The sequence below is a fragment of the Neopsephotus bourkii genome, unplaced genomic scaffold, assembly GCF_033783945.1.
Source record: "Neopsephotus bourkii isolate Nb327-2 ecotype Australia unplaced genomic scaffold, CSIRO-AGI_Nbou_v1 NB_1600, whole genome shotgun sequence".
In the NCBI taxonomy this organism is placed as follows: domain Eukaryota; kingdom Metazoa; phylum Chordata; class Aves; order Psittaciformes; family Psittacidae; genus Neopsephotus; species Neopsephotus bourkii.
The window spans coordinates 1,623,286-1,647,505 of record NW_026902076.1 but is presented as its reverse complement, the minus strand read 5'-3'; the positions used below and the strand labels follow the sequence as shown (position 1 = coordinate 1,647,505).

Sequence of the window (24,220 nt, the reverse complement as noted above, 5' to 3'; positions counted from 1 at the left end):
GCACACCAGAGTGATGTTTGAGCTCCAAAAGGGTCAGCCAAGGGCAACCCAATGATGCTGGGTCACAGCCTTCAGGAAACAGTTTAGGGGGCATGGAGTGGGGTCCCTCATCCTCCTTGGATTCCCCGCCCAGTGATGCCTTTTTCTCCTATGCACAGTGCAGCTGTGCAGCATCACAGTGCAACATCACTGTTCACTATGGTGGCTGCATCTCTGTTGCAATCTTTAGAGACTCAAAACCCCTCCAAACTGCCCTGGATCCTTGCCCTGACACAGGGTCTGGATGGGGCCATAGTATGTCCCCAGGTACCTCTATTCCTGTGCAATGTGGATCTTGCTGGAGCCTCAGCTGAGGTCACCAACAGGCGTACGTGTCTGGGGACGGGTGGGGAGCATCCCCCTCTCCGTCCCAAAGCTCTGTGTTATCTTAGGCAAACGTCCCAGCTGCTGTTGCCAGGAGGGGAGGCTGGAGGTGGAAAATGTGCTCCTGGCACTGATCCTGGGACACTCTGCCAACAGAGCAAATACCCCTGGGCAGCCACAGGTCATCAGTAGTTCAAACGTCAGTGCTACCATCTACTGCGTGTGTCTTGAGTGAGACCTTGCTGGTCATGTGCATAGATTGGGCATGTTTTCCAACTCTTGAGAAGACAGCAAGCCTCAGGATGAGCTGGATGAAGAAATAAAGGTGCCTATTAGTGTTTTCCTGGCAGGTCATCAGCCATCCAGCAGAGAAAGCAGTTGAGCAAACCCCTGGGTGGACACTGTCCTCTGCTTTGCAAGTCCTTTGCTATTAATGGAAGCAGCAATATTCACAGACAACTGATGGAGGAGGTGGAACCACCATGCAAACCAAGGGGTGAACCTTAGTCATTGGACATGGGCTGCTGAAGACCACTGGGAAGTTTGAGCATGCAGTGCCCTAGAGTCACTAGTGAGCACTGGGTTCCTGTTGTTCCTGGCAAGAGCTTAGATGTTGCCAGAGTTCATTATCTACTCACATGCTATACTGACTTCCCCGGTCCCCATAAGTACGCTCAAGCAGTAGCAGCGCCTCTGCTGCATGGCCTGGTGGGGAAACCAGGAGGTTAGCTGTTTGGGGCTTGGATGAGCAGGATCTGCACCTCATTGACTCATTCTCCTCCTGCCCTCAGCACTGGTAAAGATGGCTCTTACCTGACTGAGATGCTTGGGGGTGTTTTATATATATATACATATGTCAGTTTTCATCCAACATTCAAGCAGGGAAGAGATTGCAGGAGGAATTGGAGTTATTCCCAGTTTCCAAAGCGTGTTTGGCTTCAATAGGGTATATATGACACCTTTTGGACCCTGACACAACTTCAAACCTGCTTAACACACACATAACCATGGAAAAAAAGAGAGCAGATAAGAAAGGAGGAGAGATGATGTAAAACAGGAGCAATAGGAAGAAACAGAAATTGCTCTTTTATTGACCCTTCCTCCCTTTGCATTCCCCAAAGGCAAGTGCAATAGGGAAGAGCATGGAGGGTCGTGTGTGTCTGGCCATGAGGAGTTCCTTCCGGCCAAGGGAAGGAGCATCTCTTGTAAAAATAACACTTTTTATTTCATTATTAGACACCCACATCAATCAGCTGCAAGACACAAATCCATACCAAACCAGGTTTCCCTAGTGCTGGAGCTCAATAAACCACTTATTCCCTGAAACAGCATTCTTGGGTGGTGTTTCCATGTAACTAAACACATTCAGACACTCTGTGATGAGCTCCGTATAAGACACTCTTATAGAAAATGTGATTTTAGCAATTTATCACCATTTAGGAAATGCTGGCAAGCCATTATTTCAGCAAGAACAATGTAATTCCTGTATTTACCAAAGGAATGTATGAATATTGCTGTGGCCATAGAGGGAAAAACTGTGAGTCCGCAAAAATAAGTAAGATAATAAAAGTATAATCAATTATTGCAAATAAAATGGTAATAAAACATCAAAACTCTGCACTTTCAGAAATTACAGATATTTGAGTTCCTGAAGTTCATATTCATTTTCAGGAGATTATTTTTTGCCTTTAATTCATAAGGATTAATAAGGTGTGGACTGTTACAGAACTTCTTATGAGCCTCTCAGAATCCAAAACTCTAGGAGGTAGGGCTTTAAAAAATGCACCAAATCTCATGAATCTTGGGTTTCAGATGCAAAGAACCAGCAGTGTTGGGTGAAGGGGAAACAGATAGTCAGTGAACAATCTCTGGACTTTGATATCTCTCATCTGACACATTGCTTTGGCAAAAGCTCTGATGGTGATGGGTCTTTACCCTGGCATTACGTAAAGGCTGGGGAGATTAGGGACCTATTGCACCAGATAGGTAAGGAGAGATCGTCCTTGCAGCAATGCTCCTTTCTTGCCAAAAAATGATCAGTTTGCTGGTGTCCTTGGAGCTGCAGTCTAGCATCCCCTGCCAAGAGCCTCCTCTATTGAGGATTGGTCTAAAGGTCATCCCACCCATAAAGCTACACACTGTGACCTCACTGTAGGAGGGAAATTACTGGGGATGTGTTTATCCCACCAGGAGCATGGTCCCATCCTTTTTCCTTTGACAAGGAAGGGGCTGAGGAGGCCCACAAGACTGGGAACAAAGGCAGAGACATGCTGAGGAACCAGCAGCAAAGTGGAGGACACATCTGTTGAACTTCAGAGGGTCAAGGGACATGTGAATTGATTACAGGAAGATACTCAAGAACCTCCTCATGCTTCTTGCCAAGTGTGTCTGGATGGCCAAATCCCAGGACACTGGTGGAAAAGAGATGGCCACATCTCTCCTGCTTCTTGGTTTCCTGTGCCAGGCACTGAGACACCCATATGAAGGACTTCATGACCAACCTGAGCAAAGCCTGGGCTCTCTCTGGCTGGCACAGCCTTGCTGTAACCATATATTGGATTTGTTTGCTCTCCAAAACAGGGTCACAGAATCAAAATTGCCTGCTGCGTATGTTTTTGCTCTGGGCTAATCCCTGACCTATTCCTATTCTACTCAGCAATAAAAGCTAAGAGGAAGGAGAAGGAAGGGGAGGCATTTGTTATTTACAGCATTTGTCTTCTGAAGCAACCACTGCACATACTGAAATCCTTCTTCCCAGGAAGTGGCCAGACGTCACCTGCTTATGGGAAGTAGAGAACAAAATCTTCTGTTTTCATTTGCATCCACACACAACCTTTGCCTTTGCTTTATTGAACTGCCTTTATCTTGACCCATAAGGGTTTTTTTCTATCTTATATTCTTTCCCCCTGTTCTGCTGAGGAGGGAAGTGATAGAGTGGTTTGGTGAGCACCTGGTGTCCAGCAAGGGTCAACCTTCCACAATCTCATTTTCTCCTCTGGGAAAGTTTGGCTGAGTAACCTGAGGTTATGTCTGTGCTAAGAAACAACCCCTCCTGCAGATGTTATCCAATCAGTTTTACATTAGCTTTCAGAAGAGCTGGGGAGATGTGCAGAGATGTCCTCAAACCATCCAGCTCTATCTGCCTCCAGCCATAACTTTAAGGCCACTGTCCTGTCTTCTTCCATGTGCCCAAATCTACCTCTTGTCATGCCATGAGACTTTAAAACTCTAGGGCCATAAAGTTCTTTCCAGCCTCTATCTGCACAGTGGTGTGCATGCTCCACCATCACTGCGACCTTGAAAAGGAGCAAAGCACCTTCCTTTGAAACTTTTTAGTGTGTACCTACTGATAATCATGGCATGAGCATTGCTTCAGCTCTGTGTGTTCCCTCTTACTGAGAACAGCAAAGTGAGGACAGCAAAGCCCATTGCTGCCTCCACGGCAAGCCAGCAAGATGCAAATCTGAGAACTGAAAGCAAACAGGTTAGGGGGCTTTTGTTTCTGCTGCATCAATGTGATTACAGGGTAAAATATTCTTACGTCTCTGACAAACAGGATGGAGGGAAAATGGGAAAAGTGGAATAGTTGTTTTTTTTTTTTGTAAGGACATGGTAATGTTGGTCCTCTCCCCCACTACAGCAGCTTTGGATGAAGCACCATCACCTATAGCACTTACAGAAGCAAGACTGAGCATGTATAAACACATTATCAAACTGAAGCAGCTGGGAAGAGGATGGTGCTGTAACACCCTCCCCTACTCTGCAAGAAACAATGGTTGCATTAGTCATTACACTATGGTCAAGTGGAATGCTTCCTCCATCAAAAGGTTTCCCATCATTAGAAAGTTGAGACGTAGGAGGATGAAAAGGGTTTAACCTGAAGAAGAGTCAATTCATCAATTAACAAGGCAGGTGAGTCATACAAATGGTTGACAGTCACTACACAGACTGAGAGGGCTGTATCTTTCACTGTGCCACAATCATACATCGCTCCTGTGGCTGATTAAAAGGCTTCAGCAGTAACTGAGATCCTTCATCACTGCTCTTTTATGCTGTAAACAGGGATGGTAAAACAGGATACATCTGCATAGGATTTTATTAAAGTAGGCATCATCCACAACTGACGATATTTGAAAAACAAAGTATTAACAACTTTCTTTCCTGAATAGGTAATTTAAACAGCTATAATGCTCAAATGTCATGAGGGAAGTCTCTGCCCAGAAGTCAAACTGGTAGCAAAAGTTAGACATTTCGTACCACATCAAATTGGTGTAATATAGAATATACTGTAACATAGAATCATAGAATAGTTAAGGTTGGAAGGGACCTTAAGACCATCTAGTTCCAGCCCCCTGCCATGGGCAGGGACATTTCACTCTAGACCATGTAACCCAAGACTCTGTTATAACAGAAGTTAATGGGGAAGGTATGAAAAAAAATGCATGCATCACAGGTTGAAAACCAGGATTTCAAACAGGAATCAGACCTTCCAGACCTACCTAGACACATCTAATCACAGTCCTGATTAACACTGCACTGTTACCTCCAAACAGCTCTCTGTTGTAATATGGTTTATCTCAGATTTGCAAAATACAGATTTCTGAAATGGCTGTTCCTAACCCAACTAAGTGAAGTAAGGAAATGGAGTGAGATCCGTCAATGACTATTTTATACATCTTGTGGAATGGAGGCAACGAGGAGTCCTTAGGGTCTGAATTGAGGTTGGAATGGACAGGACACTTGAGCTCATATTAAAGCCCTCCACCTGACAGCTCAGTGTAAAGTTCACTAGCAGAGATTTGGCAGGGCAGAGGACAAAACCTGAGCCAGTCTTTCCTGGTACGGTACAAATGGGGGGCCACAACGTTGCTGGCCAATTCAGCCAAATACTACACTTGAACAATGCGATAGTTACAACAGTGGCCAAAGCTTAAATCTTGTCGTTTCGGAAATGTAAACAATATAAAAATGTTTCAATAACAGGCCAAAACCTTAGGGGTTTTTGAGCTTAAGGAACTGGTAAATGCATACTTTGCCAGCAGCCAAAACACTAAAATACGTAACAAACCTGACAGAAACAGGTTTAACAAACACTTGAAATAACTGGGTTTCACCACAGATCTTCATTTGAAGGTTGCTTTCATGAGAAAACATATTCCCTGCAGCATGCAGACTCCTTCACAGAGAGACAGAAATCTGGTCATGTCACTTATCTACTTACTGAGAAACACTGCAGGCTTACAGAGAGACTAAGACTCACAACTAGCAAAGCATTGTCACAAAAAACACAGCAAACAAGTTGTAGGTAGAAAAAAGACTTTAACATGTTTACCTACACACATTGTTGGAGTATACAAGACAAAAAAGATGGAGAGCTTCAGATAGGAAATTTCCAGTCATTTTGAAAATGAAAGATATTTTTTCTTTGAAAGAAACAAAATCAAAAGTTCCCAGATGCTGTCTCTCAAGGCATGCTATAGCTATAGTAGCTGATAGCTCAGAGTCACATCCATGGAAAAGGATGTTTTGCCTAAATTGTTTTTCTGTCTGTCCAGTTTGTCATTTCTCAATGTCTCCTAAGTACCTTTTGAATCAACATATCTTCCTTGCACGCATCTACTAAGACCCCCTTGTTAATCCTAGAATCCGTTGTGCATGAGACTCAATGAGCAGAACAGCCCTTAACTATAGCTAGAAGGTGGTTTCAGCTTCTGGATCCCTCTCTAAAGAATAAAAGCATATGACAGTTAGACATAAATAGCATCTACAAATACACTTACAGCACACAAGGAAAATGTAGTGAACGCAAACAAATTACAATGGTTTATGGAACTTTACCATAAGGCTCCATCATCAGCCCATCCTGGAAACTTGCTCCAGGCAGTATGTCATCACGCTAGCTAGCACAGCAAACAACTGGGATAACCAAAAGTGTTGCCAATTAATAATAAACCCATACATAAACATTACCTACTTGAAATACACCCCAGGTTCACATACACATAACAACAACTCCTCAGATTTCAGATCTACCTCCAAGGGTAAACTGCAGGCAGCAGCACTTTCAGAGTAGGACAAAGCTTAACTTGTAAACCCTGGGTTTTTAAAGCATAATGAGAATTCAAGTCCTATTCCCCTTCACATTCTTAAGCATTGTAAGAATAATGTTACCTTGTATGCCCTATAGAAAAATGTTTACAGCAATATATATATACATATATATATATAAAGGAACTATGACCGAGGTTTGATTTCAAACTAAAATTGCAACAACCCCTGCAATTTAAAAACATGAAGTAGCTCTTCTGATCTCTCTTTTGTAAGCAAAGAGTAGAAAGGATGGTATCTTATTACAATCTAACATCCTCCACCAGGAAAAATGGCAAACCTATCACTAACTTGGTGGGATATGCCTGAAACACCAGGCTTGACATCACTGGCCCAAGTTGTTTGCCAAAGAAGAGGCAGGCAGCAGTAATGGTTGAAGAGTCATCAGCCAGCAGTGCGTGCTTTTCTTAGCTTTTTTTGATAGCTGCTTAAGTATGAAAGTTTAAGAAATCTGTGTTTGTCATCGGTGCTGTGCTTGCAGACAGCACCAAACGATGTTGTAAATCTAACAGTAGATTCCAGCAACAGCATGTTTCTGCCCAACTCTATTGCTACTTATGAAAGATAATAACTGACATGCTCTCAGACCGAGAAAAATATAAACTAATTTAGCCATTTCTTTCTGGTCCTCTTTAGAAATCTGGAAACATCCTACAAAGTGTTTCAGTTAACTTGAGCAATCCTAGAGTCAGACCCTAGGAAGCTAAACATTGTAGTCACCAGCTCGGGGAGATCATAGTCATGTTTCCAGCCCCAATCCCTCCGGGCATTCCTGTCATCAAAGTTCATCGGCCAGCTGTCAGCTGCAATGAAAAGAGAGAAGAAACAAGGAGCATGAGGTTTAAGAAGAACTTCTTTAAACATTAAGGTATATCATCACTGGCCACTTGAATTACTAAAGCTGAATTTCAGTTGTACGCTTGAATTGTACAGGAGCAACTTGCAAGCACCCATAAAGAAAATAAACTTTCTTTTGCCCTTAACCTATAGCAATATAATGTTTTTTTCTTACCCATTGCCAAAGAAGCCAGTACTAACCTATGGCCTGCCTGATTTCATCCACTTTGTAGGTCACTTGAAGCTCAGGAACATGTTTCTGCACCTCCTGCACCAGCTCTTCCGGAGTGAAGCTCATGGCACTGATGTTGTATGTCCTCATGCTCAGTGTCTCTGCAGGGGCCTCCATGACTTCTAGAGTCGCCTTCAGACAGTCATCAATATACATCATAGGGAGACGAGTGTCTGGCTTTAGGTAGCACTGAAATTTGCCTGTCTTTATGGCATCATGGAAAATCTGGACAGCATAATCTGTAGAAAAGAACAATGGGGGTGTGTACTCATCTGCCTCAGTCTTGTTCACTTCGTGACAGTCAACGATCCTCAGACCACCGTCAGTGTCTTCCAGATAAAATCTAACCACAGGACTATGCATTATTTACATTTTACAGCACAAGTGTAAGTAATTCCAGACTATCCCAATGTTATTCCAGTATTTGCACACTGCAAGAGTTTAAAATAATTTTAAAGCAAAATAATCTGAAAGCAAATAATAAAGCAAAATAATCTGAGTGTAAATAATCTGAAATTTCTCAGATACTCTTTAAAGGCAAAGTCATTATGCCCTAGGCTGGAGTGGACAGAACTTCTCTAACACTGTTGAAACAGCATCTCTGCAGTGATGCTTCATACTGCCACGGATAAAATTTCTACAAAAACTTTATAAATTACAGTGTATTGGCTTGGTTTTGATATTCTTGCTGAGAACTGCACACAAGTCTCTTACCAGTTGTTCCCCCACCGGGCTGAGAGTCAGCAGATATAATTCCTGGATACCTCAGGCAGCGGAAGTCTAGGCCATACCGGTAATGATAGTACTATGGAAGGAGGAGAGAAGCAGGGCTTTATGCATCAAGACTAAGGTCTCACAACTCATGGATTTCACAGGAAAAATCTGCCACAGGATGAACCTTTGTTTTGTAGCCATCCCATGACAGGGATGAAAGGAAAGGGACTGGTGAACAGTCTTAATTTCCTATAAGGTAGCTGATGTCCTTACTTGCTCTTTTCTAGTTTGCATGCGTATCAGTAGATACAGATTCTTGATATGGATACTTGATATGGATTGGCTTAATACAGGGTCTAGATCTAATGCTCAGAAACAGAAAATAGCTAAGTTTGTGAGCCTTTTCAGGTTAATACAGTCTTTAGGCCTGCCAATGTTCTTCATAAATTTAAAGTATGAGGAAACAGTATATAACAATATCAGTTTTAATATTATCTTTATAATAAACTACAAAGCCAAAAGAGATGTTGTGCATGTACAGACTCTCATGGCTTGGACCGTAGACTCTTCTTGTATGGAAAAGGGAGGACCAAAAGTCATCATTTCCCAGGATGCTTTGGCAAGGCTTTGTACACTGTCATTTCTGCAACGTCATTCATATTGGCAGATTAGGCCAAAGTCAAAAGAATCAGGGGAAGAAATTACACTGAAAGTTAGATCTTCACCAGCTTCCAATTCTTTGTGCTTTTTCTAACAAAACTCAAAAGATACTTGTCCTTAAGAGCTGCCTCAGAGTACTGAAGCCTGAAGGAAGGAAAGAATGGGGAAAAGAACACTGCAGTGAGGAATCTTACAAAAGCAATTAAGTTATCCCAAAATTTTCAAGAAATAAATAAAATGAAAAATTCCTACTTCTCCCATGAGCTCAGCGTGAACCTTGGATACTCCATAGATTGTCCTTGGTCTCTGGATGCAGAGATCAGGAGTTGGATTTCGAGGAGAGGTGGGTCCAAAGGCTCCAATAGTGCTTGGAACAAAGAGTCTCAAATTATGCTCAGCTGCAATATCCAGAATATTGTGTAAACCTGGGACAAACAACAGGATTTATCAGAACACTCACTGGACCTTACCAAGCCCCTGTAGGAGTCATGAACTTGAAACCCTTGTCACATACCGGTAATGTTTACGGCTCTGGCCAAGGGGACGTTTGCTTCTCCAACAGCACTGAGCAAAGCACTATAGTGGAACAGCCAAGTTATCCGATTATTCACCACTATCTCACGCAAATTCTTGTAGTCCAAGATATCTGCGTAGATAAAAGGACCTAGAAGAAATGGAACCAGTAGGAAATTGAGTACCAAGAAGAACGGATGTAAAGAGAAGTTCTACGTTAAACTCACATGGCTGCTTCTTGACCATACCTACCTTCAGGATTTGACTATGCAGCAGAATAAACACCTAAGAGCAGTGGTCAATAAATTAGTAAATAAGGAGCACAAATGAAGGGAACCTGCTACCTTTACCTCAACAACAGACTGATGATGCAAGAACTCATGTTTTATCTGCTCAACAGCATGAAAGCAGAGAACATTTTGGGTACACTGTTCAAATACTTGAATACATCATTAAGCAGTAGTGATGAACTTATGCAAGTTCCTAATGAAAATAAAAGGACCCAAAAATCCTATCTACATCCATCTTACCATTAAAAAGTGCCTGAGCATAAAAAAAAGAAAGCACAGATTTAATTTCCAACTTGTTCCCTACCAAAGAATAGGTGCATCTCATTTTACAGCAGGAGCAAACAGCCAAGCTCAGCTTGACTCAAGTAGTTATTCTGGTCAACAAAGTGGCAAAGCAGCAGTGGAAAAAAGCAAAGAAAAATATTTAGAAAAAGGGAATAATAGGCAAAGGAAATTAATGTCTTGGCAAGATTTCAAAGCAGGAAAGCATTATCCAGAAGTTTTGAAGGGTGATTTGTTCAGTTTAATCCACTTAACATTTAGACTTTGGTAATTAGTCTATCAACATGAAAGTCAAGATTTTTTTCCCATATGCTCCCCCAGTCACTTACCACTATAAAAAACATTATCTGCAGGCTTTCTAATGTCAGACAAGATCACACTGTTCTTTCCAAAGCGTTTCCTGTGTAAAAATACCCACATGGTACAGTGAGTCTTTCAGATAATTGGTAAATTGCTATTCTGCTATTTTGTTTTGCAGGAGCAGTATCAAAAGAACAATAATTTCCACAATGAAATCAGTTATTGCACTAAAAAAACAATGACTACTGTTCCTTCAAATGTTAATATAGCATCTTAGGAAATCAGTAAATACTTCTAGTAGCAGTGAGAGACCACATAAGAACAGAGGTATCTTTGCAAAATGAAAAAACATTAGTAAGAAAGATTTCCTTGCCCTCTTCTTTCTCAAAACATTACCCAGAGATAACCCACTCCTCTACAGACTGCAAAAAGCCACTGGGCTTGCTGCAACTGCAGCTACTTTTATACCAACTGAGCAAGCTCTGCCTTGTGCTTTTTTAAGGAACACAGTGCTGTCACAGAGAGCAAGTCTGATGGCACTGGAGTACATTCAGCCTTCCATTACTTGAATTATTTCTAAATATAGCACAGAAGTAGTAGAAAATACACAAACTGCAGCAAGGTGTTGAGCACAGTGAGTTTGCTCACTTGGGGTCACAGTCCAAATCCTCTGCAAGAAACACTGTCTATGTGCAAGCAATACTCTAGAGCTGAGTGGATATGGACAATGATATAGACCAGGGAGAGCTCTCAGAGCATTTTTACATTGCGAAAAGATACCATGGTAAAAATAAGGCAACTGTATGCGATGCAAGGGAACAGAAAGAGCCAAAAGAAATGTATTTTAGACTTACTTTTTTTGCTTCGCCAGTTTATGTTTCACCAAATTATAAAAACTTCAAGATCTTGTATCCTAATCTTTGGTTTTGTTTGTACTTTACCATATGGGGCAACTTATTCCTGAAGTTGCTCAACTGAAATTCTCAGAAAGGTAAAAGGCAGCAGTCACAAAGCCCAACAGCTGGGTTGTTAGCAAAGGACTATGCATTTTTTCAAGTAGGTGTTTGTACTTTTCTCTCTCCTGTAGTAGCTGCATACAATCACAGCCTTTGTTTCTCTGTTGAGCACTCAAATCCAGCCTTGTTTGGCTAGGCCAAAAAAGAGAACATCTGCAATCATCACTAGGATCCTGTTATAATCAACTCTCCAGAAATATATTGCTTCTAGAAGTGATGGCTAAAGCGTGAATTCCTCACAGCAAGTCAGAGAATCACAACGTACCTCAGAAGCTTAGCAAGTCCCACTCCAAGCTGGCCAAGACCACCTAAAAGGCAATGCACAAGAGACAAAAATCAGAGGAAAAGGGCTATCAAAAGACACAGATCCAAGATTATATGTATCACACCAGAAATGAATACTATTTTTCTCAGTGAGTCAGAAAGCTTTCATACTTTTTCTCAAGGAAAATCCAATGAACTCGTTTTAGTAGATTTCTGGAATAAAAATAATAGGACAGTTCACTTTCTTACTGACAGGACTCCGATCTTATTCCCATAGGGGAAAGATCATCACCATTCCAGCATATTTTGAGTAGTTTTGTTTCCAGTATTCAGCTCACCAGAGAGGGAGGAAGGGAGTGGGGACTTGATGGAGAAGCTGGAGCGAGAATAGTTATGACAGGAATGCTGACCTGTGATTAGCACCCGAGGATGGTCGGAGTTGGAAAAGGAAACCGAGTGAAAGCTTGCATCAGAGGCCACCTGGCGGGGCGAGACTCGATTGCATCGAGCAGGAATGACAGGAATCCCGCATCCACAACCAGAGTTCTGTAGCAGCTGGCGGACAGCTCGGCTCATGTTTCTGACAACTGGCATCTTCCTCCTTCCAGTATGCTCTGAGAAAGGGAGAAAAGATCAGTCACAAATGACTCAATCATATCAAACATACTAAACACCTCCTTAGAAAACTGAAGGGTTTCAGGATGTTTGATGCAATTCACGTCCTAGCTGATGTGCCAGCTGAGAGCCTTGTCTGTTAGAAGCAGCCTGTGAAGTAATATCAATGAGGTAATATGTTCACCACAGTGAGCTCAAGAAAATATCCATAGCCCCAGCACAAAGTCCAGTATAATGGAGAGTGAGAATATAGTTAAGTTTAACCCTTTTAAAACCATGACTAGAAACTTGGATTTCAAGCACAAAAGACAACAAATACAGAATTCAGCAAGCTTGCCTGCTGTGATTACACAGCTCCACTGCAGGTACTGAAAGTCTGTAGACTGCCATGAAACAGCAAACCTTCCTAGTACTGCATCAGCAAGATTCAGCTAGGCCAACAGACACAGCAGTAAATCACTTTCAAGAGCACTGCTTTGCTCAGACTTAATGCTGGACTCATGCTGGACAGTACCCGGAAGCTAACAAAGGAGAAGTTGTATTTACCCAGGATCAAATGAAAATGTCCTAATTATTTCACAAAAAAAAAAAAAAAAAGAAAGAAAAAAAAAAGAACGATTCTATCATAACAGCACACTGCAAAAACTTCCATAAGTTACCCTGAGCTATATGGTAGTTTTATTTCTGTCTATATCTTTCACATTGGGGAAGAAAATAGAGAAGGATGTACCCCAAATAAATCATAAAATCATAGAATCACAGAATCATAGAATCACATGTGCATCCACAACTGTTCTCTTCTAAGGTTTCCATTTACTTCTTTCAAATACAATTCTTAACACACAACCACTTAAGATCTTCCTTATCCCACCTCAAACAACTTTTAACTCTCACTAAGTGCCAGAATAAGTGAATTCTCAGACAAAAATGTATTTCAAACCAGCTTGTTTGAGATTACCCTGACAACTCCTTTCTCATATGTGTACTTGTGGAATGTATTATAATAAGGAGAGTCAGGGAGGAGGAAGGCCACAACAAGAAATGACAGTGGCTAATTGCTGCAGAAGGATTTCACCACTCCAATTCTAGTCTGCATAGAAAAGCAAACAAGTAATTAATGTCTGTGTTCCTTTCTCAGCAACAGACAAGGCTGAGTATTCTCTGATATTTTAGGGAGCCCTGCTATTTACAGAAGACTTGCTTGACTCCCTATGATGTGCTTAATAAGATACCACCCTCCAAAAGTGCAGCATTCAAAAGCAAATTTGCATATTTAAACTGATAAAAGAGATTTATTCTGAAATGCAACTTCCCTCCCACCCCTTAGAATTGTTTGCTCACTTTATTGCCCTAAGAAGCATGGTCAATTGGTATCCCAATGAATTAGCCAAGCCTCTGCTGCACCTCACAGCCACAAACCCATTAGAGGAATCAGTCTCCCTGATCATATGCTTTATCTATTAAAGCCATCTCTCTCCTGTCACAATGCCACAGAAGCAATCACTCTATCTTTGCTAGGCTTTGCACAAGTCTCTGGCAATTCCTTGCTACACACCAGCCCTACATACCTACATCTCACTCCACCTATAAAATAGAGCAAGCAAGCTATTCCTTCAGTGCTGAAAGTGAGGAAGCTCCATTTCCTGAGGACTCAGTCTCAGAGGTTATGACATCTTTCTCCTGTCTTGATCCTCTACCACTCAGTACAGCTCAGTTTATATTTCTGACGGACCACCAAGATGATGGACAGGAACATCTCTGCTATGAAGAGAGGCTGAGAGAGCTGGGACTGTTCAGCCTGGAGAACAGAAGGCTGCAAGGAAATACCAATGTATATAAATATGTGAAGGGGCGGTGCAAAGAGAAGGGATTGAGACTCTTTTCAATGGTGTTCAGTGTGAGAACCAGAGTCCATGGGCACACACTGAAACACAGCAGGTTCCTCTGAACATCAGGAAACACTTCTTTACTGTGAGGGTGACCAAGCACAGGCACAAGTTGCCCAAAGAGGTGATGGAGTCTCCATCCTTAGAGATATTCAACAGCCATCTGGACATGGTCCTGAGCAACCAGCTCTGGGTGGCCCTGCTTAAGCAGGTGGGGATGGATCAGATGATCTCCAGAGGTGCCCTCCAACCACAACCATTCTCTGATGCTCAGCCAAGGCACTAACGAGATTTCCCTCCCCTGCAAACCCATCTTCACAAAACAGATGTGTTTGAGACCCAGTCCCTGTCAAGCTCACTTGAAATTAGCCAATAGGTGCAAAAATAGTTAGGTGTGCAGGGAACGAAAGCAGCAGGCAGACATATCCAGACAATTCAACCTCGTAAGACAAGTTTCTTCATAGGAAACCCATGTGAAAGTGAAAAAGGGCAGTGACAGCCTTTTAAAGAGCCATGATAAACCTTTCTTCTTCCAGAATGGGACAATAAACAGCTCTTACAGCAATCAGAGAGACTCTCTGGCTTCTGCTGCAGCGAATTTCCCCTTAAAGTACCTGAAAAGGCATTTTGAGCTCTATAAACAAAGTACAAACCGAAGTCAGGTGTTACTGAAAATGACACACTCATGGCTAGCTGATTTCCCACTGAACTGGTTTCTCCAAACATGCCTGGAGTGAAATTCCCAGGCTTAAGCTGAGAATTTACACGCAAGCCTAGGCTGACTCCGAAGAACAGTAAACACACTTTATATCAGATACCGTAAACCCCTTCTCTCACCCAGCAGCACAACTGCATGCAAAAATCACCACCTATGACATGCATTTGTATTTCAGATATGAAGTGGGGGGTAGGGGTGTGGGGAAATGCTGTAACTACCTATGAAATCCTAAGGTTGCCAACCAATGCACAGATCCATTCAGAAATTAACAATATGCCTTAAAAAACACTCCCCCAAACCAACCATGAGATAAAACTGGCCTCAACACAATGATAAGCTCACAAAAGTAACTCGGACAGAAAAGCCCCTTCTGTTACATCAGTTTCCCACTTTACTTAACTTCAAGGAGTTATTAACAGCTCTAAACACAAAAAGTATTCATTTAACTGATGTAAAGACGAACATTCTTTCTTTTTCTTTTTTAATAGGTTTCTCTATCTTGCTATCCCAAACTATAGGTTTATCTATCTGTCTATCTATCTATCTATCTATCTATCTATCTGTCTACTATTAGAGAGGACTACTTCTGTACTGTTAGGAACTGGGGAGAGAACAATCATGCCTATTTTCAAACACATCCTTCTTCCCCCCCCCCCCCCCTTTATCTTTTGACTACTTTCTCAGTCACTGGGTTTACTCACTGACAAAAGCTGATATTCGAAACAAGCTCTTTCATTTCCTAGATCAAGGAAAACGAGGCATTTTTCTCCTGAAACATGGAATTTATTTCCCCCACCCCACTAATTTCAATTAACAACCAACGCTAATGTCAAGGATTAAGCGATACGGGCTGGAATCTTTTCTCTTCTGTACTCACCTGTCCGTCAGCTGGTGATCGAGCAGAAGCAGGTTGGCGAGGGCAATTTATAGGACACAGCCTCTTCCGAAAGCCAATCAAAACCAGACAGAAAGTAGGAGTTGTCCCACACCTTAAAAAAAAAAGAAGAGAGAAGAAAAAAGAGCTCGTTCATGGGAGCAGCAGCCAGGGATATCGCTTTGTTCACATTCGTTTGGCTCTGAAATGTCTGCACGTTTGTGATAGGCAGAGGACACCAAAGCTATGCAACCAGCTCCTTTAACTAACAGCACCACACAACCTAGGGTCATCTCTGAAAGGCAGGTTTGAAACTGACAGGTTGCAGCACAAAGGATTAGCATGAAGCAAACGTGTCTCAGAATGTAAAGCAATTATCTCCATTGATAGCAGGGAATTTCTGAGTTTGGTGAGAAGATTAAAGCACGGAGATAGAGAAAAGAGGGAAAGAAAGAAGCAAGCTCATAAAATGGTATTTAGCGAGTTAAGCACCAGCTACTGCTCCTTTGCAGGATTTTCAATGTGTTCTACAAGCAGCAATCACCTGCTGCTCATGCAAAAGACAAAAACATGTTTATTTAAGCTTGTAGTTTCTTATGTATTAGCTACTGATAGAGCATTACAGTGATAAGAAAAATAAACTCACGGGTTAGGTCTGGGAAATCCCACAACAGTAAATGTCAAAGAAAATGGGTAAGAGGCAAGAGAGAGAGCTCAGAACCAAAACCCAAATGTCCCACTGCATTCCAGGGGCCGCATAGCTGCTGAGATCCCATGGGATGCTCCTCCACAGAGCTAAGCAAAGAAGTCCAGAGCTTGCTTCTTTCAGAGAAAGTTAAGATACTCTCTGGGCACAGGATCCTGCAGATTCTCAACCATTGGTACTTCCAAAACAGCAAACATCCGTGGGCACATGGTCCACACCAACCACTGAACTCCCAGCTATTGTTCTCCACTCATGTCTCTCCAAAACCAGTTTCTGCGTTGACCCTAAAGAAGAAGGGCTTATGCGCTGGAAAGCTCCTCTACTTCTTCCATCTGTATCAAGAATAGCTTGAGTGGCAAGATACCACCTGCCATGGACATCCAGAAGACAAAGCACATGCCACCTTGTGCGTCCCATGGGAAAGCCTTACTCCCTGGTATGGCCAACTGGGAAGTCCATCGGATCACCACATTTAAAGTGTTCAAGCTGCAACAGCTGGGAGATCCTCTCACCTCAACCAACAGTTGATGCAGCCTGAAAGGACATCACACACCCTTTGTTGGCATTTTCTCTGGCTTGGAAAGCCCCAGACTGAGGTAAGGGAACACTGCATCCTTCCCCGTGTCCCCTGGCGTGGTGGATGTGCCAGGGCAGAGGAGTGGCAGTGCTTGTCCTGTTCTGTCTGGCAGGAAGCTGTTGGCTAATCTCAGTTAAAACAACCTTGACACACACACAACCTGCGCCGCTTGTTTTATAGAGGTGACGCAAGACGGTGGGACGACGCCGTATCCCTTGCACAGCCCGCCAAGAGATGATGTCAGCCTGAAACACCATGGGAACAACTAGAAATCTGACCTCAGCAACCCCAAAATTACATACACCAGCTACTGAGCAGCATGGAATCACAGAACAGAATCATAGCACAGTTTGGGTTGGAAGTGACCTTCAAAGGTCATCTAGCCCAACCCCCTGCAATGAGCAGGAACATCTTCAGTTAGATCAGGTTGCCCAGAACCACATCCAGCCTGGCCTTGAAAGTCTCCAGGGATGGTGAGTCTACCACACATGGACAACATGTTCCAGTATTTAACCACCCACATTGCAAAGAATTTTTTCCTCACATCCAGCCTGAAGTTGCCCTCTTTTAGAGAGAGGGACCATGATGCTCCTGGAGCAGATAAGAAAAGATCGACTTTACATGCGGCCTCCACAGATGAAGCAGAGGCGGGTGTGTGTCAGGCGCATGAAGAAAGCTGTATCAGGCCCCTGCCGAGAAGCCAAAGCGCCAGGAAAGGGATGGAAGAGCAACACGACACTCCCGCGACCGGCCCCCAACGGGCAGCAGCCCCTCACGCCGTTACCCCGGGCAGGGTGCTCCCGGCGCTGCGGTGATGCAGGGCGGCCGGCTCCGCTCCGCTCCGCAATGGCCGTATTGACCGCCCGCAGCCCTTCCACGCCTCATTCATTCGGGCACAGCCCCGCAGAACCGCGCTCACCGGCGGGCCCCGCCGAGCTCAGGCCGCCCTGCATCACCTCCAGCGGCGCTGGGTGCCACTCCCCGGCCCTGGGTACCGCTCTCCTGGCGCTGGATAACGCAGTCCCGGCGATGGGTACCGCTCCAGGGTAACCCCGGGGCTTCGGGGGAGGCGGGGCTGCATCCTGGTGTACCCGCCTGCCGGGGAGGGGCGTGATGGGACGTTAGAGTGACGCCACTCAGCCATGATGTCATTCATGTCTTGCGAGGCGCATCCTTGTAAGGGGGGTGAGCATCCCACAGGCCTGAGCCCAGCCTTGCGTTGCAGGTGGATGCTCCCTATCATCGGTGGTTCAGAGAGAACTCTGGAGAAGCACAAAGTCACAAGGTCAGCAGTCATCAGCTGTGACTGCTGTCATACCACAAGCTATGGTATGATAACACAGTGAAGGATGAGGCTCAGTTTGCAAAGACGAATTCAGGAATTCAGTGTGGAAGCTCTGAAGCAAGCAGAGCTGTAGGGCAGGTGAAAGAGTGCTGAGGCCCTGGCACAGGTTGCCCAGAGAAGCTGTGGCTGCCCCATCCCTGGCAGTGTTCAAGGCCAGGGTGGATGGTGCTTGAAGCAACCTGATCTAGTGGAAGTTGGCAGGGGGTTGGAATTAGGTGATCTTAAGGTCCTTGCAACCCAGCCCATTCCATGATTCTGTGATTCTATGATTCCACCCTGACTGAGGGTCACCCCTTTGAAAATGCCAAAGGAAATAAATTTCTGACCAAAAAGCATCCTCCACATTGGGCTGCAAGGTTAGAACGTCACAAAGCCTGATTGCCTGTGAAAAGTCAAGATACAGTTAAGGAACAAATTCAAGATACAGGGAGTAAATCTTTCAGGACAGGGTGCCCTGTTGCTCAACTGCTTGAGCAGGATGCGTGCTTCTAGTGGTGATCCCTTTGGGTGAGAAGAAGGACCAGCAACCAGCACATTTTGCCAAAGAAAACCTTTTGATTTAACAGCTGTTGAAGATGGTCTGCCAAAATAGTGAGTTCTGCAGGATTTGTACACTTGGGAATAAGACTCTTCAATGATCAGCAATAGGTTGAAAATTTTTCTACCTCCAAGAAGGAATCCATACAGAGGTTCAAGAGCAGATGCATTTATCAGAGTTAAAGTCACTGAAAGGCTTTTGAGTATTACAACAACAACAAAAAAAGAAGAATCAGGAACTCCATCATGAAGAAGATGGAAGGGGATAATCTCTGAGACCACGGTAACTGTCTTCTGTGGTGATTAATCATAGAATCATAGAATAGTTAGGGTTGGAAAGGACCTTAAGATCATCAAGTTCCAACCCCCCTGCCATGGGCAGGGACACTGGTGGCAAGACTTCAGGGATAAATAAACTATTAGACATTTGCCTTTCTACATGGAGGAAGACAAAAAAGCAAAAGCTTGAAGGTGTTTTAACTCCTCACTGTGAACAGTTTGAGACCTATTTATGGGCAGAAGTTAGGCAAGATGGAAAGCCTGTCATCCACAAAACACTGAAATACCACAGACTTGGGGAAAAAAGGCAACGTTTCCTAATGAGATGTTTAACTGTGAAATCCAGGTCAAATGAGGAGCATGGTTTGCCTTCAGGAGCGCATTCAAACACAAGTAAGTGCTGCTGAGAGTGAGGATATACATGAGCCAGCACTAATCATTTTTAAAGCAGTAACTGATAAGCTCAATCTGACACAAAAAAAAGACACCATTGTATGAATAGCAATCAAGTGGATCCAGCCAACAGGAATGACCCATACTTAACAAATGTAATTACTGCACTTAGCTTACTTATGCCTCAGTGCTCTGCTTATAATAAATCACCTTGTAAAACAGCATTTTTATATAAAGTGAGTAGCTTGCAAAGCTCCGCAAGGTCCTCGTCTGCTCCTCGTGGTGGTTAGGCAGGTATTGCGCATCACAAAGTGAACTGAACTAAGACACAAAAGCAACCACATCAAATCAAGCAAAGACCATCCTAGTCCATTTTTTTTTCTCTCTAGCAGCAGCTCTTTCCCCACAGTATTCTCACAGACCTCTGTGACTGACATTAGAAGGACTTTACGAAGCAGACATGGTATCTGTACAGTCAGTCTATCTACAGTCACTTGACATAAACGTTTTTCTCCTCCACAGACTCACCCATATGCTTTTCAAACTCAGGTAAGCTTGTAGTATTGATACGCTGGAGGGAAGGAATGCCATCCAGAGGGACCTTGACACGCTTGGGAGGTGGGCTGATATCAATCTCACGAAGTTTAACCATGCCAAGTGCAAGGTCCTACACCTGGGTTGGAGCAATCCCAGGCACAGCTACAGGTTGGGCGGAGAAGAGATTCAGAGCAGCCCTGTGGAAAAGGACTTGGGGGTGTTGGTCAATGAGAAAATGAACATGAGCCGGCTTCAGTGTGTACTTGCAGCCCAGAAAGCCAACTGTATCCTGGGCTGCATCAGAAGGAGTGTGACCAGCAGGTCGAAGGTGATCCTGCCCCTCTGCTCTTGTGAGACCTCACCTGGAGTACTGTGTGCAGTTCTGGTGTCCTCAGCATAAAAAGGACATGGAACTGTTGGAACAAGTCCAGAGAAGGGCCACGAGAATGATCAGGGGACTGGAGCACCTCCTGTATGAAGATCAGCTGAGAAAGTTGGGGCTGTTCAGCTTGGAGAAGAGAAGGCTGCGTGGAGACCTCATAGCAGCCTTCCAGTATCTGAAGAGGGGGCCTATAGGGATGCTGGGGATGGACTCTTCATTAGGGGCTGTAGTGATAGGACAAGGGGTAATGGGTTAAAACTTAAACAGGGGAAGTTTAGATTGGATATAAGGAAGAAGTTCTTTCCTGTTAGGGTGGTGAGGCACTGGAATGGGTTTCCCAGGGAAATTGTGAATGCTCCATCCCTGGCAGTGTTCAAGGCCAGGTTGGACTAGGCCTTGGGTGAGATGGTTTAATGCATGGCAGGGGGGTTGGAACTTGATGATCTTAAGGTCCTTTCCAACCCTAACTATTCTATGATTCTATGATTCACACTGGATAATGTATCTGCTTCACATGTAATTTTGTTCCCTGTAATTATATGTAGCTAAGCTGTTACAGAACAAACCCCAGCCTGTCTACCAAGGGGTGAAATGCGTAAGCAGGAGGGAAGGGGAAAAAAAAAAATCTTATAAAAATCTCTGTGGCAAGCTAATCTTATTTCACAGGCTTTGTTCTTCAGGATTGCTTGGGGAGTTAATGTTCTTTATGGTTGTGAGAGCTAGAAGTGCTTGGAATAAGGAGAGGGGGTAAAGTAGTGATGTTGTGTGCAGGAAGTACATCTTAACGGAAGAGAGTCTTTGTACAAATGCTGCTGGCAACGAGAAGACTTGTGACGATCAGCTCAGTGAAAGGAGGATTCAGTTAACTCCTGTTGGAAAGCAGGCACTGCTGGCTGCATCCCTGTTTAAGACTTGCCATGGTCCGTCAAGTCAATGATCTATCAAACACAGTGTCCTCCAGCAGCTTCTGTCCTTTGTCCTTCAGAGGGCATCCTACTGGCCCACTTACAATGCTCCCCTGTAAAGGGGGATGACACACAATCTTCCCCTGTTGGCAGCACCTTTGCTGCCAGAAGACACCTCCTTCCTCAGCCAGAAACAGATGAAGAACCTTGATTTAGGAGTGGGGTTCCCATACCAAGCCCTGCTTCCTCGGCTGCAGGAACACCTAGCACACCAGGACTAAGAGTTTCAGGAAGTGTGACCCAGGATCAGATTTAAGCCCAAATATTTGTATAAGCTGCTCCAGGCTCATTAGGGATGAGCTGCTCTTGGCTGCTCATTAGGGAATTCCTGCTACATGCAGCTTTCCCAGTTGTCTAGGCAGTGATGTGTCTGGACTGAACCATGACATAGAAACACAGAATCATAGAACAGTTTGGGTTGCAAGGGACCTTAAATCTCATACAGTTCCATGTTACAGGGTTTCTGCAGTTCTTGCCAACTAAGGCCCATTTCTAGAGGGATCTTTGGCCAGTACCCCCCAGGAAAGGTGCAGCATTGTCCTCACTGCACCATGTATCATCTCATCAGTTTGGGGAGTGTCTGCGTGTCAACCCCAACAAATGGGACTGCCTTTCAGTGGGCTGATTTGCAGACAGGAACGGACAGTTCAGGACATCTGCTCTAAGTAAACCACGCAGAGGCAGGCTGAGGAGGAGAAGTACAAAAGATGGGGGCAACAAATGGCACGTGGTGGGCTGAGAAACAGAAGAGATGAGACTCACAGCCCTGGGGCAGGCAGAGAAGCGCAAAGCAGCTCTGGAGAGACTGAGTGAAGGAGATCATTGGAGAAAATGGGCAGAACTAGTGTACGGCGAGGTCCCCGATGACTCTGTGAGCTGGTTGCTGTACGCAGTTACTTCTTATGGGAGACTCAGCAGCCTTTCCAGGAGAGTTCACTGCAGGCTTTGCTCCATGGTTTTGCAGTCAGAGAAGTGCCAGCAGGGATCCTGGTGCCTCAGGTAACACACCTCCTGTGCAATCCCAGGCTCTCACACGGGATCCTTTTGGGCTCTCATTTTACCCCCAAGGGAGCCCTTTGCTCTAGCTACCTGTGCACCTCCCAGTCATGTGGGAAGAAGGAAAAACACCAGTGCAAAAATGCAATGGAGATCAGCACTGCATGATGCAAACTGTAACCTGAGGCAAGGGAGACAGTCCAGAGCCAGTGCACACAGATGGCTATCAGTGTGGGATCAACTTGCATCATAGAATGGTTTGGATTAGAAAGGACCTTAAAACTCATCCAGTTCCAACCCTCTGCCATGGGCAGGGACACCTTTCACTAGACCAGGTTGCTCCAAGCCCCATCCAACCTGGCCTTGAACACTGCCAGGGATGGGACTTCCTCTGGAATTTCTGGAACATCTCTGATTTGGAGGGCATCTGACACCCCAGAGCCCACTTCACGGTGGTTGAGGGTAAGAAAAAGATGTGTAGAAGTTGTTTTCTCTGCCATTTGTGTGAAACACCTGGGCAGGTGCTTCAAACAAAGCTCATTTCCCCAGAAAAGAAACTGAAGGGGCAGAATTAGTAACCAAGAAGCACAGCTCCAGATCCTCAGCACAAATAGCTTTGGAGGACATGGAAAGGGAAGATGTAGAACTGCATTTTCTTGAGAGGGCTTGTCAGCTCGCATTCCTGTGGTTGAGATCCAAAAATGTTGAACCTAGGTTAAGAACCAGGGAAGCATTCGGTCTTGTACTCTTGTCCTGTATAGAAATGTACCAGTTGTGTTCCAAAACAGCGTAAAATGTGTCCAATGAAAAGTGCTGTCCTGTCCCAGCTCAATGTACCTGATATCAAGTGAATTCTCTTCAGACTGTTTTAGATTTTTACATGTAGATTCTAACAATATATGAATGCTTGATTAATAGTAAGAATTATGATTGTTTAGCCTTAGCACAGAGTCTTACACCCAATGGGATCCTTGCTGTAGACTTGAAGTTCCATTAACCTTACTCTCTACACAGCCTCCTACTTAGAACAGCATGTTGATAGGATGAGTTTTCTTCTTGGAATAGCTATCCCCATCTCCTGCCAAAATCAGCAGCAGACTCTCTTGCGTGATATACTGGAAGCTGCACAAGAGATTGCTGAACAGCTGTTAGCTGGGGCTCTAAATGTGAGTGTGTACTGATAGGGTATATCTGCAGCTTTGAGCATGGTGTCACAGCTGTCAGGCTGTGCAGATAGCACAACCACAACAATTCCTACAGCCTCTGTTCCAGCAAAGATTATCTTGACTTAACAAAGTCCCTCCTACATTGGTTTCTGCACCTAAGACCAACCAGGTGACTCAGTTAGTGAAGTCAATAAATATAGATGAGACACTGACCTTGACTGGGGAAGAGGGAGCTATTGTTCTTTCAGGAAGTACAACCTTGCTCAAAATGCTATAGAACCTAAGGGCCCTATCCTGCCACCAAGCTAGTGACTTCGGTAAGAGTGGGAACACTGGAAACCACAGTCTAGTGAAGGGAGAATAATTCTTAGCAGCTGTTCATGCAGAAGAGACACTGGAAGGATGCAAAGTCAGGAAAGACAGCAAAGACAGTTTGAAATACGAAGGCGATGATTAGAAACTGAAAGATCATTTATGTACTACAGACCTCTCTGATGTCTGGGCAGTCAAGGACCTGGTGATATAGCCTGGAAGAACTAGTTGAATCAATAATGAACTGCAGTCCTGACCAGGAGTGCGGATAGTGCTGAACAGCCCATGAGCACATGGACTGAGCCAGGCAAAGCTTATGGCAAGCAGAAAGAGCAAGATGTGGCCTTTCAGCA

The 24,220-nt window shown here is 44.1% G+C and overlaps 1 protein-coding gene across 2 annotated transcripts; it reads right to left on the bottom strand.

Moving 5' to 3' along the window:
- Positions 1–1,566: 1,566 nt before the first annotated feature.
- Positions 1,567–17,989, bottom strand: LOC133222480 (L-threonine 3-dehydrogenase, mitochondrial-like). 2 transcript variants are annotated; one of them, XM_061372210.1, is made up of 10 exons: positions 17,875–17,989; positions 15,676–15,787; positions 11,990–12,191; positions 11,581–11,623; positions 10,329–10,399; positions 9,429–9,578; positions 9,167–9,339; positions 8,255–8,345; positions 7,510–7,779; positions 1,567–7,274 (listed from the first exon to the last, which is right to left on the bottom strand). In XM_061372210.1, the coding sequence occupies exons 3-10, from the start codon at positions 12,171–12,173 to the stop codon at positions 7,135–7,137; spliced, it is 1,122 nt and encodes a 373-aa protein (XP_061228194.1). In that variant the 5' UTR covers positions 12,174–12,191; positions 15,676–15,787; positions 17,875–17,989; the 3' UTR covers positions 1,567–7,134. The 2 variants fall into 2 exon arrangements, with proteins under 2 accessions (XP_061228194.1, XP_061228193.1); XM_061372209.1 differs by lacking the exon at positions 17,875–17,989 and adding an exon at positions 16,517–16,748.
- Positions 17,990–24,220: the final 6,231 nt, after the last annotated feature.